We start from the raw sequence: 13,998 nt of genomic DNA, 5'->3' as shown, positions 1-13,998 counted from the left end.
CATCAGTGCTCTGCTTGGCCATAGCGAGCCACCGTGATGCATCTGTGCTTGTTTTGTGGGATCAGAACTCTGTGTTGAGCTCAGATCGTTCAGCCCTCTGGACATGATGTGACTGTCCTTATTCTTTGCAGTGCTGAACATCTCTGAGGTAGGGCTGCTTGATTATGGCCAAAATGAAGATCACGATTATTTTGATCAATATTGAGATCACGATTATTTATCACGGTTATTCATTGATTTTAGGGACAACATTTTTATTGCACTTTCACATTTAAATTAACAGACCACTGCTTTCACCTGCATGTTAGCTCCTGCTAATGTACAAATCTTTGCATCAAATTAGACTGATCCTTAAAGTGCATCATCTCGTAGAAGCAAAATATAAATAAAATTGTACTAAAAGTATAGGATAAGTAAACATAAAAATACCATCAACAAAATTAAATTATGCAATCAAATATAACAATATGCAACCAAATGAAAACACTTCAGGCGAATGCAGAAAAGGCAACAACAGTGTTTACAGGAAGAGAGACGCAGACAAATCACCCAATAGAGTGGTGCAGGGATGACGTCATTTTGTACCGGAACCCGGAAGTTGTCATCACACTGGTTCCCTCGACAAAAACCCAATAGGATTTTCCCATAGGCTTTTGGGTTATTGTGAAAAATAAGCTCTGTGATCAACAAAAGTTTACAACACTAACACGATTTGTCCATCAAAATAATTTTCACAAATGAACACAACTTTTATGAAGTTTGAAGCCTAAATACAATCGCCAGAAATAAACAGCTAACCGTATACTATAAACGAACTACACCACGGTCGTTCGACTTCAACGTCACCATCACCAAGCTTCCGACAACTTTCCCAAACTTGATTTAAAAACATTTTCCATAATACGGATTTTGCTCAACGTCTGTAGTCCCATTTAGCAACTTGTTAGTGTCATGATTTCCCCCTCGTGCAAGCGCTGGAACATGCAGCGCGATCTGAAACCCGAAGCAAAGCTCACAGCACGAGCGTTAAAATGCTAACTTGTTTCTGGGTTTTGGCGTACAAAATGACATCATCCCTGCACCACTCTATGGTGACTGGCTGTAAGTTTAGGAAGCGGCTGATTTGATCTGCAGCGGAGTTTTCTATGAGCAGAGGATGAACTTTAAACGTCAATATCGCAATCGATCATGTTCATGTAATCATGGGCAGTCAAAATCATAATCGAGATCAATATTCGATTAATTGTGCAGACCTACTCTGAGGTTGATGTTACCAAGCTGGCTGGTTAACATTTGTTGGCCAGACAGTGTGGAGAGTAGGCTTGTGTGATACAACAATTAGAACTGCAACAACTAATCGATAAACTCGATAATAATTGATTATGAAAATCGTTGTCAACGAATCACATTATCGATTAGTTGGTCTGCGCGCGGCACGGGGGAGATTTACTCATTATGTTACTTCTGTTCCGAAAACACGTTTCGGAGAGTAAATACTAAAGTTGTGTCCCAAATGGCGTACTATACACTTACAGTATGCACCATGTGTCTATAGTCTAGAGTGTGAATTTTAGAAAGGTAATATCATCTCAAATACATCACTAGCGTTTTTTTTTTTTTTTTACTAACCGGAAGTATAAGCCACTTTCTAGTTGACGGCACATGACGTCATACGCACGCTAGCATTAGCGGACACCCAGAGTCACCGACAATGACTTTCTTCAGTTTACTTTTTGTCAGCGTTAACTTTTATTCCCAACATGACCTCAGTCCTTATCAGGTGTAGGCGAAATCATCACGTGACTGAGGAAGAAAGTCCTCTAAGGCCGGGGTTCCCAAACTTTTCCAGGGCAAGGCCCCTCAAATGGCATTAACATTTGACCGAGGCCCCACTTTTGCAAGACTATTAAAAATACAGACCTCTGAATATATCACCTTTTTTAAAAAAAAATTTTTTTATTAATAATTACATCTTACATTAGGAATTTATATATATATAAAAAATCATATATTTATTTTTTTTTCACACCAAATTGTTGAGGTCCCCCAGGCGCCCCCTGGCGGCCCCCACTTTGAAAACCACTGCTCTAAGGCAGGGGGCATTTTATATATAAACACTGTGGAGATCAAACAGTGCTGCACGAGGACACTTGTGTTTATATCCAAAATGCTCCACTGTGTATAAGGGCCAGGGGAAACTGGTGCAAGCTGCTTAAAAGGTTTAGTTTAATTTAAGTTTATTGTCATTATATGCTGTATTTGCGCGCTTGCAGTGTAAATTCTGTTGTTTATTATAACGGAAGTGATGTGTTAGTAACGAGGCCATGTTGCTGATCACGCGCGGTGTAGATTCCCTGATACAGAGTGTAGCGCGAGTAAGATCTGTAATGTCTAATTAAAACACTATGAGCAAAAGAAAACACAGGTAAAAATAATGTCTAAAGGCAGCGAGTAACAGAAACCGCAAGGTGCAGTGAAAGTAAGTTTTTATTATTAATTTAAGACTGTAGTTTAATTCTGTGCTTTTTGTGCATCCATAAAAAATAATACATAAATACTATAAAATAAATTTTATATATAAATATAGTTTATATTGTATATAAGTATTTATGCATCATTTTTTTATGGATGCATGCACACAATTAAACTACAGTCCTAAATTAATAATATATATTCTGGTGTGTGTGTGTATTGGGTTCTTTTCTGTTTTGGAAAAACAGTCCTATAAAGTTTTAGTCTGAAGTTTATATTTGTAATACTCAGTTTGTGGACTTTATTTTAAACAAACAAAAAAATGGTACTGAAAGTTTGCCCCGCCCCCATCCAATCAATCGATTAATCGAAAAAATAAAATAAAAATAAAATCGGCCAACTTTATGAAAATTATTATGAAAATAATTGTTGGTTGCAGCCCTAACCCCCACAAAACATTTATATTTGTTTTTCACTTAAATAGGTGTGTAGACTTTTTTTTATACATTTTTATACAATATACATTTAATATTGGTTTGCCACGTTTATTAGGAATGTCTCCAAAAGATTTTTGATGAAAAAAGAAAGAAAGAAAGAAAGAAAGAAAAACTAATGAAGACAAAAAACTAAACAGAACAAAAACTATCATGCCTGGTTGATTACAATCATCCAATCTGTGCTCTCGGTGTATTTTGACTTGTGTAATTTGAGATATAATTTGTGTATTTCGCAATCGGACAAGATTTGTTCTTAGGCTTGTCTTTTAGTTAACAAGCTAAAGTTAGCCAGCTGGCTTGCTACAATCGGCTCTATATGAAGCCAGACATCTTTCAAACATTGTAGTGTAATGAAGTATGACATCTAAGACAGCGTATGATTTGTGCTTCCAAAACCTCCTGCCAAATCTGACTTGACAGCTCTGACTGCGACTGCAAAGAAAACTCACAGTGACTCCGGAATACCATTTTTCCCCCTCCTTTGCCCAAATGATAATGTTTTAATTAATCCTACACACTGCAGTGAGTCAGAAACAAGCACCTTGAACAAGTCTGCATTTAGGTTTTTTCAGTGTTAATTAAATTCACAACCTATGGTGCATATATATATAATTTTAATCCCACTTGCTTTCCCTCCTTTTTACAGTTTGCTATTTTGTTAGCAACTTGTTATTGGTTTAAAATGATCTATTAAGAATATGCTCTCATGCATTAGTTTAAAATGCAATGTGCTTTGGCAGAACTGGGAGGTCAATATTTGTGGTTACTATTTTAAACTTAATTAATTCTCATCTAATTTGTAATGGGTTACAAATCTATTTCAAAGGCTCTGGGACTCAAAAGGTCCACAGTGAGAGCCATTATCCCCAAATGGGAAAAAAAATCCCAGAAGTGGCTGACCTTCCAAAATTCCTCCAAGAGCACAGCAATGACTCATCCAGCAAATCACAAAAGACCCAATGACATCAAAGGACCTACAGGACTCTATTCAATCAATAAAGGTCACTGTTCATGACTCCACTATCAGAAAGAAACTGGGCAAAAAATGGCATCCTAGAAGACTGCAAACCCAGAAGAACATTAAGGCTCATCTGGATTTTGCCAAAACACACTTTGATGATCTTCAAACCTTTTGAGGCTGCGTCCGAAATCACACCCGGTGACAGTATATACTGCATTCGATGCAGTACCCTACTGCACAGCCATTGAAACAGTACCTACTAATCATAGTACGCCATTCAGGTATTTCTTACCTACTGAGAATTCAGACATACTACCCCTCTGTTGTACTGCTTTTCACCTATTGTGTACTAGGGTAGTACGCAATTTTGGATGCAGCCTGAGAGAATGTTCTGTGGACTGATGAGTCGAAAGTGGATCCGTTTGGAAGATGGGGTCCCGTTACATCTGGCGTCAACCAAACACAGAATTCCACAAAAAGAACATCATATCTACAGTCAAACATGGTGGTGGAAGTGTGATGGTGTGGGGATGCTTCACTGCTTCAGGTCCTGGGCAACTTTCAATTATTGAGGGAAACATGAACTCTGCTCTCTACTATAAAATCCTAAAGGAGAATGTCCGGTCTTCAGTCCGTAAGTAAAACTCAACTGGATTATGTAGCAAGTCAGTGGTCCAAAACATAGGAGTAAATCCTGGTCCCAGAAGTAAGTGAAAGATCTCCCATTACCAGAAGCGTTTGGTTGCAGTTATTGCTGCTAAAGGTGGCACGACCAGATTTTAAGTTTAAGGGAGCAATTAGTTTATCACATTGGTTATAGGTGTTGGATAACTTATTTTGCATCAATAAAAAAAATAAAAACATTATTGTGTGTTTACTCAGGTTACCTTTGTTTTATGTTGCATTTCGTTTGATCTAACACTATTTAGTATGAGACACACAAAAACAAACAAACAAAAAAAACTTTTTCACAGCACTGTATTTAGATCTACCCGTGAAGCACGGTCTTTTTTACAAAATGAACCAAGATCATAATTAAATTGTATCTTGCGCCCTCACGTGGTATAAAACCAACATTACACTCTCAGATTACAAAACAAGAATTCTGTATGCACATACACAGACAGACACACGCACATACATACACACACACACACACACGCACATACATACACACACACACACACACACACACACATACACACACACACACACACACACATATATATATATATATATATATTTACCTGTGGACTTTTATCAAGTCCAATCTCTAACAGGTCTTTCATCACAGAGTTTAGAGTTGTAAGATTTTGGAATGATCAAAATGCTTGTAATTTAGTGAGCAACACACAAATTGCTCTCCAATTTTATTATTATCAACAGTAAGGCAAAAGAAGCAACATGATCACACAGGACATTCAGGGACGTGCATTGTGGCACTTAACGGTCATTAAATTAAACTAATGATGATTCCTTTTCACATATCCTAATATAAACCATCTCAAAACACTGCATACATCCTTATAACAAGGAGCAGTGCAGTAGGTCATGCTGCCTCAGTCTCTCTCTCTCTCTCTCTCACACACACACACACACAAACACACACACACACCGTAGCATTCTTGCTATAACTGCCTAGAAATCAGTATACTCAGATCCTCATAAAATTCACTGGATACACTGTGATCAATATCCACATGAACAAACAAACAAAAACTCTTCATATATGCAAGTCAAACATCTATGGCATTCAACATACTCTGGAAGTGCCCTGAAACAGAAAACAGCCTCATGACTTGTGTGACCAAAATATCTGACACAGACATTTATCCATGCAGATAAATGGTGTTCAGGTCTTAAATAGAGACAGCATACTAATATGAGATTTACATTCACGTTTACTCATTTAGCAGATACTTTTGTCCAAAATGATGTTTACATGAGGTCAAATACTACATAGCCATATAGGTCAGGAATACGTAAATATATATAGACCATTTCAAATCATACTATGTGATCCCCATTTGTTTATATCTTGAAAACGCCTGTGCTACATACAGAGCAATAATTATCCAGCACCATCACATCTAAGCATAGAATTAAATTTACATTAAATAACAGGACAATAAAAGTGTCTAGAATTGCCTGATCACTGCCAATATCAAGACAGCTAGGCCAGCACAGAGTCTAAGAAAGATAAAATAGACAACATGAAATATCTCAACTTTGTCAGAACTGCTTCTAAAAGCCGACCGAATTATTATTATTATTATTATTTTTTAATGAAATGAGCTTTTGCTTCAAATGAAATGCCATTTCTGTGGTGACCTCATTCTGGGTAGATTACACAGAACCAAATTATGTAATGCGAAACTTTTAATTCAAAGCATGATTCCAGGCTTTTGAATATTTCTCAGAGCTTGTTTAAAATGGAACCCTTACATTACTCTTCTCCAACTTGTCCTGATTTAAACCTGAATAGGATGTAGTTAGCCGTCAAGTTACAAGTTAATGTAAATGCTTAAACACTGATACTGTATAAACAGCACCACTGCACTGACTTGTAAGAGAAAAGAGACAACAAGCGAGTTAAACGCTACATCATTCTATGTCATAGTTTCTCAAACTTGAGGTCAAAACCCTATAGCTGTAGGCACTGATATTTATTATGCACACGTACTAAACAGAAATAAACTTGATTTGTGGAACTGATCCGAGTAGACAGCCCTAATTTCCTACAATGTCGTACAACTGTTAGATGAAGAGAAATTTCTTAGAAGCTGCTTGTCCTTGTCCTATCTGTTGCTGTAGAAAACAGCATATTGTTACACAATATAGTCAAAAGTATGTGGACACTTGACCATCACACAGATATGTAGGCCTTTCCCAAACTTTTCCCACAACGTTTGAAGCACACAATTGTGCAGGATGTCTATCTATGCCGTAGCATTACAATTTCACTTCAGTGGACCTAAGAGACCCAAACCTGTTCCAGCATGACAATACCCCTGTGCAAAAAAACAAAAACAAACAAGGACTAGGAAGACATGGTTTGCCAAGTTTGGTGTGGAAGAACTTTAAGTGGCCTTCACAGAACCCTGACCTCAACCCTGCTGAGCACCTTTGGGATGACAACATCACTAATGCTCTTGTGGCTGAATGAGCAAATCCCCACAGCCAGTAGAAGAAGAGCACAGGTTATTATAACCTAGCTGAGTGGTTAAGACAGTGGGTTACTGATCAGAAGGTCATGAGTTCAAACCCCAGCACTACCAAGTCACCACCTTGAGCAAAGCCCTTAAGTCCCTCAACTGCTCAGATGAATAAACGAACTAAGTCGCTCTGGAAAAGGGTATCTACCAAAGGCCAAAACTGTAAATGTAGATATCTGGTAGCTTGGTGGTTAAGATACTGTACTTGTGCTCAGAAGGTTGCGAGTTTAAATCACAGCGCTGCCACTGCTGGGCTCTTAACTTAACCCTACTGCTCAGTTGTATAAATGAGATAATGTCGCTCTGGATTAGGGCGTCTGACAAATACTGTAAATGTTATAACAGCAAAAGGAATGGGATGCCTAAATAGAAAAAAAAATCTGATAAACAAAAAGTAATAAACACTAATAGAGCTTGAACAATATTCTATTGCTCTTTGAAAGCAAACACTTCCTGATAGAGAGGGAAAACAGTTAAACTACCAAACAAGCAACATCTAATGATATGATTTAATCTTTTTTAATATTGCTGAGTGACTATGCAAGTGGTTCATACACTTTAAGGAGATTTAAGGAGAACACGACAAATCACAGTAAAATATTCTCTCACTGCTAAAACCTCAACTAACAAAGTTAGTGCTCTTCCAGCTAAATGTCTAAATATGCAGGAAAACCCCACAAGACACAAACATCACACAACACGCTTTGTTTACCAGCGGAATGTCAAAGGATATACATACATACATCAATAAAATCCACGTTACAATTACAATTGAATAGGTCATACCACACATCTTAAACAGCACACACAAGCAGAAGCAGCACGTGACAGCTGTTTAATCATTTATTTATCACCAAGCAGTTCTCACATGGAGGATTAAAGGCGAGACAAGCCACGCATTTCAAGGGAATAGTGAAATAATATGTACTCACCTGACAGATTGGAAGCTGTGTTTACACAAACCCGGCAAGACCTTCACGTTAACATAGAAGCATGTATGCTGCCATATTGCAGCCTCAAAACTACGCTAAGCCTTGAGAGATTGCCACCTAACGTTCGGGAGGAAGAACTACATGTGCCCTAGTGGACATAGACTGTAGTGCCATGATTCTAGGTACTGAATGTTCACTACATGACCAAAGGTATTTAGACACCTGACCATCACACTCACATATGATTCTTTCCCGAACGTTTGCCACAAACTTCGAAGCACACAATGTAAAAAGTATAGGCTGCCTTTGTGTTTCCCTTCACTGGAACTAAGACAACACTGTGGCAGAGTGGTTGGGGGTTCAAATCCTGTCTTTGCCCTGTGTGTGTGGAGCTTGAATGTTCTCCCTGTGTCTCGTGGGTTTCCTCCAGGTACTCTGGTTTCCTCCCCCAGTCCACAGACATGCCATGTAGGCTGATTGGCATTTTGAAATTGACTGTAGTGTCCCAGGAAAGAGGGAACGTCCCCCGGACCTTGCGAACGTCCACTCAGGTCTGTATTTGTTCCGGTTTATAACACTCACTAGCGGACATTCCGATGACATCCTCATTTGGTCCGGTTTATAACGTTCGCTGGCGGACGTTCCGAGGACGTCAGAGGATATAAAATCATAACACTATTGAATGTGTTTATTTCAGAGAAAGTCCCCCAAGCATCCCGAATGGCCGCTGGGCGTCCTGTGAACGTCCCCTTGAACGTCCGTAGGATGTCAAGGGGACCCTAAGCATGGACGTTCAGGGGACGTTCGTAGAGGCCATTTAGGGGACATTGTGGGGACCTTTTTTTGTCAGCTGGTGTGTGTGAGTGTGTGTGTGTGTGCCCTGCGATTGGTTGGCAGCCCGTCAAAGGTGTCCCCCACCCTGTGCCCCAAGTTCCCTGGGATAGGCTTCAGGAACAACCAAAGCCCTGTGTATGATAAGAGGTATGGAAAATGCATGGATGGATGGAACTAAGACGCCCAAACCTGTTAAAACATGATAGTGTTGGCCATTGAAGCCATGGTTTGCAAAGGTTGGAGTGGAAGAACTCTTGTGGCCTGCACAACGTCCTGACCTCAAGCCCACTGATGAACTGGAACACCAACTGTTCACAAGACCTCCTCACTGGACCTTAGTGCCTGACCTCATTAATGCTATTGTGGCTGAATGAGTACATTGGGTGAAGATTGGGGGGTTACTATAATAGCAAAGGGGGGGGGGGGGGGACAACGACAAAATCTGTCATATGATGTTCAAAAAGAACATATGGATGTGATGGTCAGGTGTTCAGGTGTCCACTATCTTTTGTCCAGCTAATGTTTCTGTATTGTTTATATAGAGAGCAGCCATGGACATAGCAAATGTAATACATTTCAAAAGATGTTCTAAAGATATATTTGAAATCGGCTGTACATACAGCTCATGCATACTTTCTATTATGTATATTCATCTTTGCATATCTAACTCTTTCTATATACATACTGTACATATATGATATTTAATTTAATGTAAAGTTATCCGTTAAAAAACAATAAATGTAAATAAATACATTATATGTATCGCAATATATTCTTAAAACTTCGTCAAAACGGGTCAAATTCAAATATTTGGATATATTCTATAAACATATTTTGAACCATATAAATTCGTGGAAGGTTAAAATATTGCACAAGTATTGCGATTACGGTGTGTGGACATTAGGGGGCGACATTACTATTCGAACGCGCTCAGTCAGTCGCAGAATAATTGCGTCATTTGCGCTGCGTCTCCCTTTAATCTGCATGGCTACGGAACAGTTAGCTAGCTAAATCAGCAGATTGTGTTACAGTATCTGGTGAAAACGGATGTTTAATTAGTTTAAAAATAATCATCGGAATGGCGGACGCAATACAAAAGAAGCTACAGACCGAGCTGGAAAAATACCAACAGATCCAAAAAGGTATCTGTGTGAAAACAATGCCCAACCAAGCCCTTTGTGACTGCTGTGGGCGAGCTAATTTTGCAATTGTGTGACTCTGGTAACATCAACTGTGTCCTATTTACTTTATTATAATGCCCAGTTATTGGAGTTGCAGTAAAACACTGAGATCGTCAGCATCTGCGTTACTGTTATTATAAACTCACTTGCTTTCACTTTTAAGTGCTGCTGTAGCCTGTAACGTCCATTCCGCTTAGACACTGCCATTTGTCTTCATAGAGTTGGTTGTGAATATAAGTCACGGCATGCTACGGTTTAGTACTGATGAGTGCTTAAAAGCATTTTTGTTTTTCTTATTTGTTATTGTTTATCTTTTATTTAACACTGCAGTATCTAAGAGAGTGTGCAAACTAAGCATTTCCTTGTATAAGGAAGCTTACGCATATGACACAGTTTTTGAATCTTGTCTAATGATTGCTTGCATTACAGATGTTAGTAAAAGCATGTCAGCCCGACAGAAACTTGAGGCTCAGCTTACCGAGAATAACATAGTTAAAGAGGTAAGGAATAGTGTTACGTGAAAGTTTCCTGAATTTTGGGAACAAGGCATTTTGTGTCCCATGTGTAATTGTGTGTAATTATGCCTATGTGTTCCTCAGGAGCTAGACTTATTGGACAGCCAGAATACAGTTTACAAGTTAATTGGACCTGTCCTAGTGAAACAAGATCTAGATGAAGCAAAGGCAACAGTGGGCAAGAGGCTCGAGTACATAAACGGAGAAATGTAAGTTGGTTATATGTTGCGCACAGTTTGTTATATTGCTGCAAGTATAATGACATTTCTAAATAAGAAACACAATTACAGTTATCCGAATAATATTGAAAACAGATTTTATTATATTATAATATTGATTTCATTGTATATTGTTTGGCATGAAAACAGTCCAAGAATCCAAGGATTGACATCAGTAGTACAGTTGTGTGCATTGAAATCTTAATGTGTGTCTGTGTCTTTTCTGTGCAGCAAACGATATGACACATTATTGAAAGAGATGGAGCGAAAGACTGAACAGCATCGTGAGGTCCTCGCCAGCCTGCAACAAGAGTTCCAGCGTGCTCAGGGCCTTTCTGTTGGCAAAGCCTGATTTGTTAATGGATTATAAATAAACCTCATTATTTAGACATCCCTGGTCCCATTTGCTGTTTCACTCCACCTACCATTGTAGACCGACTATTCTTGTTCATTCATCATTCAACTAAAGAGATTTAGAACAAACAAACCAAAATAATAATAAGGGCTGGGTAAAATCAAAGCATCAATTGAGGTATATTGTTGACAGTTTAACTTATCAGGCCATAAATAAATGCTGCTCAGTGAAATTTATTTAGTTGATGTGACAGCATGAAAGGGTTAGGCTAAGCAACGGACAGGAAGTTGAGGTGAAGGTTAAGTTAAAAAAAAAAGTTTTTAAATAGGCTACAGTTATAAAATTGTCATTACTGACATACATTTTTTGATGCATGTATACATACCATGAACTACTGTAACGTATGTATAAAGTTAGTCCACATCATCTACATATATATATGTTTATAATATAATAATTTTTAAGATGTCCCAAATTACCGAAATAACCCCAAAAGTGCCCCCCCAATTAAGTAAAACACAGTACATTAATCTAATATGAATTTAACTGCCCAAACTGATATACTTAGCCTACTGCGAATTAGAAAGGAGACATACAGTGATGCAGGGAGGCACAGAGAGGGAGCACATACAGTTAAAAAAGAAAAAAAAAAAAGAGTAGTATGCAGATATTTTTTTTACTAAGTTTACTGTGTTTATATAATTTTAGTACTAAGTTTAAAGATCGATTTTGATGTTTGTTTTTATTATGATTATGATTTTAAATCCTGTGTTATGCTGCTACTGCAAGAAATAAATGATAAAATGTTACACTTAACGCTGGTTTTCTAGTTTGATTTTAACCTCATGAAAATCAAAAATGAATAAGAACCCAACAAATAAGGTAATGTTTTAAATCAAGTTTGAAACGTCACACACACACACACACACACACACAAACAAACAAAAAAACATTTTTCCATCATCATATGTAAATAATCAACAGATTTTTAGAAATGTACCGTGTGTTCAGGTATTTTATTTATGAAATATAGCTGATCACTCTTTAGGAAGTGTAAGAATCGGTAAGCTTTTGATCTGCTCTGATCTGTGATTTGTTAGTTTACAGAGAGTGACCCTGGTGCGCATTAGATCCAAGCTGGGGGTCGCCTAGTGAAGCGAGCGGCTTTTCTTTAATTATGTGGGCAGGCGAGAGGCGCGCGAGGCCAGCTGTTCACCCGACGACGTCATTCAGTCCGCTCAGGTATGACGCTGCGTCAATAGGTTTTTAGCCCCGCCCACACTGCAACAGGCCCTTAGACACAGAATGAAGAGGCGGCGAGGCGCATATATACGCTCTTATTGTGAATAGCCTACTTACCTCCAATTAATATCCCACCGAGGCCAAGCTGGTCCCCCTTCATTTCCCACCCGCAGGGGCTTAAAGAACGTGAATAACAGACATTTTAAAAGAACCGCGCTATTTCAAAGGAAGGGATGCGCGAGCTTTTAAGTAATCGCACCCACCGCAAACTCTGCGCCCTCAGCTGTAGCGAAAAGCCTATAAAAGGATTAACAATTCATGAGAGGCAGGGTATCTAGCCTATCCTTCACTCTCTCTCTGCTGCTCCTTTAGCTAGTAGTTGTGTTACTGTCACTGGTTGAATTATTCTGATTTTTGAAATCCTTTTGCTTATGTTATGAGGAGAAAAACAGATATTAAAACACACAAGCGACATGACCAAATATTTTGCGTTCTTTGCGGCAAAATACCCCGTATGTGCTAATCTCATACATCTACCATTGAACACTTATGTAGAGTATAACCTAGGTTTAATAAATACACATAATGTAAATAGGCTACATGAGATGCCTATCACTTTCTACTAGGCTATACAAAGTGGAACTAAACAACTGATGTTTTAAAACTACACACACAAACATCACTGTATTTTACAGTAAGCATCAGGTGCGTTTCTAACACACAGTTTCAGTAGAGGTTTGAATAACCTTTGGTGAGGTTTGGGTTAATATGGATGTTGCTTTAATAGTTGAGAATCTTTGTGCTTCCCTCACCTTCCTTCAGTGCTCTCATGTGCGGAAATACTGGCCAATTTCCAACTGTTTCCAACTGTTTCAACTAAAAGTTTTTATATAAATTGTACAACCTATTTTTATTTTCATTTACTTTAACTATGCCAACATTAACCTTTATGTCTATAGTGTAGGCCCAGATACATTTATTTTAGTAGAGGTTGAAGGTCCGAAACTTTATTGGGGACATCAAATTTTACAGAACAAAACTGTAAGCTATGAAATTTACAAGTTTAAATCTCAGTTTTATACCCACGTGAGTATATTAATGGGGCAAATGGAGGAGAGAGAGAGAGAGAGAGAGAGAGAGGGCGGAAACATATCATGTGCTTGTCCTCAGTTTTATTGTCATGTGCACAGTTACTGAGTACAATATGCAGTTCAATACTTACTCAACACTAACTTAACATTATAACATTAAAACAATGGACACATCATCATTATGATCTATTATATTATCTACATTAATGGTGAATGTCACCGTAGGCCTATATAAACTGCACCGTTTTAAGATAACACGTGATTAACATCCAGAGACCACAGAAACGATTGCGACATTATAAACATATAATCAGTATATTGTTGACCGTAAGGATTGAAATACACGACTGTAAATGGATATCTTTAAGTTTTGATATGTAATATGCAATGATTTGGATCTGGGATCCTATTGAACTGGGATTTGTAGCAAAAATAACCCAACACGTCTTGACATACAGCCGATCCGCATTATTTCAACATTAAAT

At 38.2% G+C, this 13,998-nt stretch overlaps 2 protein-coding genes across 2 annotated transcripts in view; one reads left to right on the top strand and one right to left on the bottom strand.

Moving 5' to 3' along the window:
• Positions 1 to 8,174, bottom strand: part of mrpl11 (mitochondrial ribosomal protein L11) — a 45,881-nt gene extending 37,707 nt beyond the window's left edge. The window contains exon 1 of the mRNA XM_053630751.1: positions 8,078 to 8,174. The gene's annotated coding sequence lies outside the window, so the exon portion shown is untranslated. The remainder of the gene's footprint in view (positions 1 to 8,077) is intronic.
• A 1,677-nt stretch (positions 8,175 to 9,851) lies between these two features.
• pfdn6 (prefoldin subunit 6) lies at positions 9,852 to 11,214 on the top strand. Its single transcript, XM_053630546.1, has 4 exons — positions 9,852 to 10,053; positions 10,522 to 10,592; positions 10,692 to 10,816; positions 11,057 to 11,214. The coding sequence occupies exons 1-4, from the start codon at positions 9,990 to 9,992 to the stop codon at positions 11,175 to 11,177; spliced, it is 381 nt and encodes a 126-aa protein (XP_053486521.1). The 5' UTR covers positions 9,852 to 9,989; the 3' UTR covers positions 11,178 to 11,214.
• Positions 11,215 to 13,998: the final 2,784 nt, after the last annotated feature.

Source organism: Ictalurus furcatus, chromosome 8 (genome assembly GCF_023375685.1).
Source record: "Ictalurus furcatus strain D&B chromosome 8, Billie_1.0, whole genome shotgun sequence".
Lineage (NCBI taxonomy): Eukaryota > Metazoa > Chordata > Actinopteri > Siluriformes > Ictaluridae > Ictalurus > Ictalurus furcatus.
This window is presented reverse-complemented; position numbering and strand designations above follow the sequence as displayed.

Coding starts and splice junctions, on each gene's coding strand:
- pfdn6 (XM_053630546.1), top strand. CDS start 9,990: ATGGCGGACGCAATACAAAAGAAGCTACAGACCGAGCTGGAAAAATAC. Junction 10,593..10,691: donor AGAATAACATAGTTAAAGAG/GTAAGGAATAGT, acceptor TGTGTTCCTCAG/GAGCTAGACTTATTGGACAG. Junction 10,817..11,056: donor GAGTACATAAACGGAGAAAT/GTAAGTTGGTTA, acceptor TTTTCTGTGCAG/CAAACGATATGACACATTAT.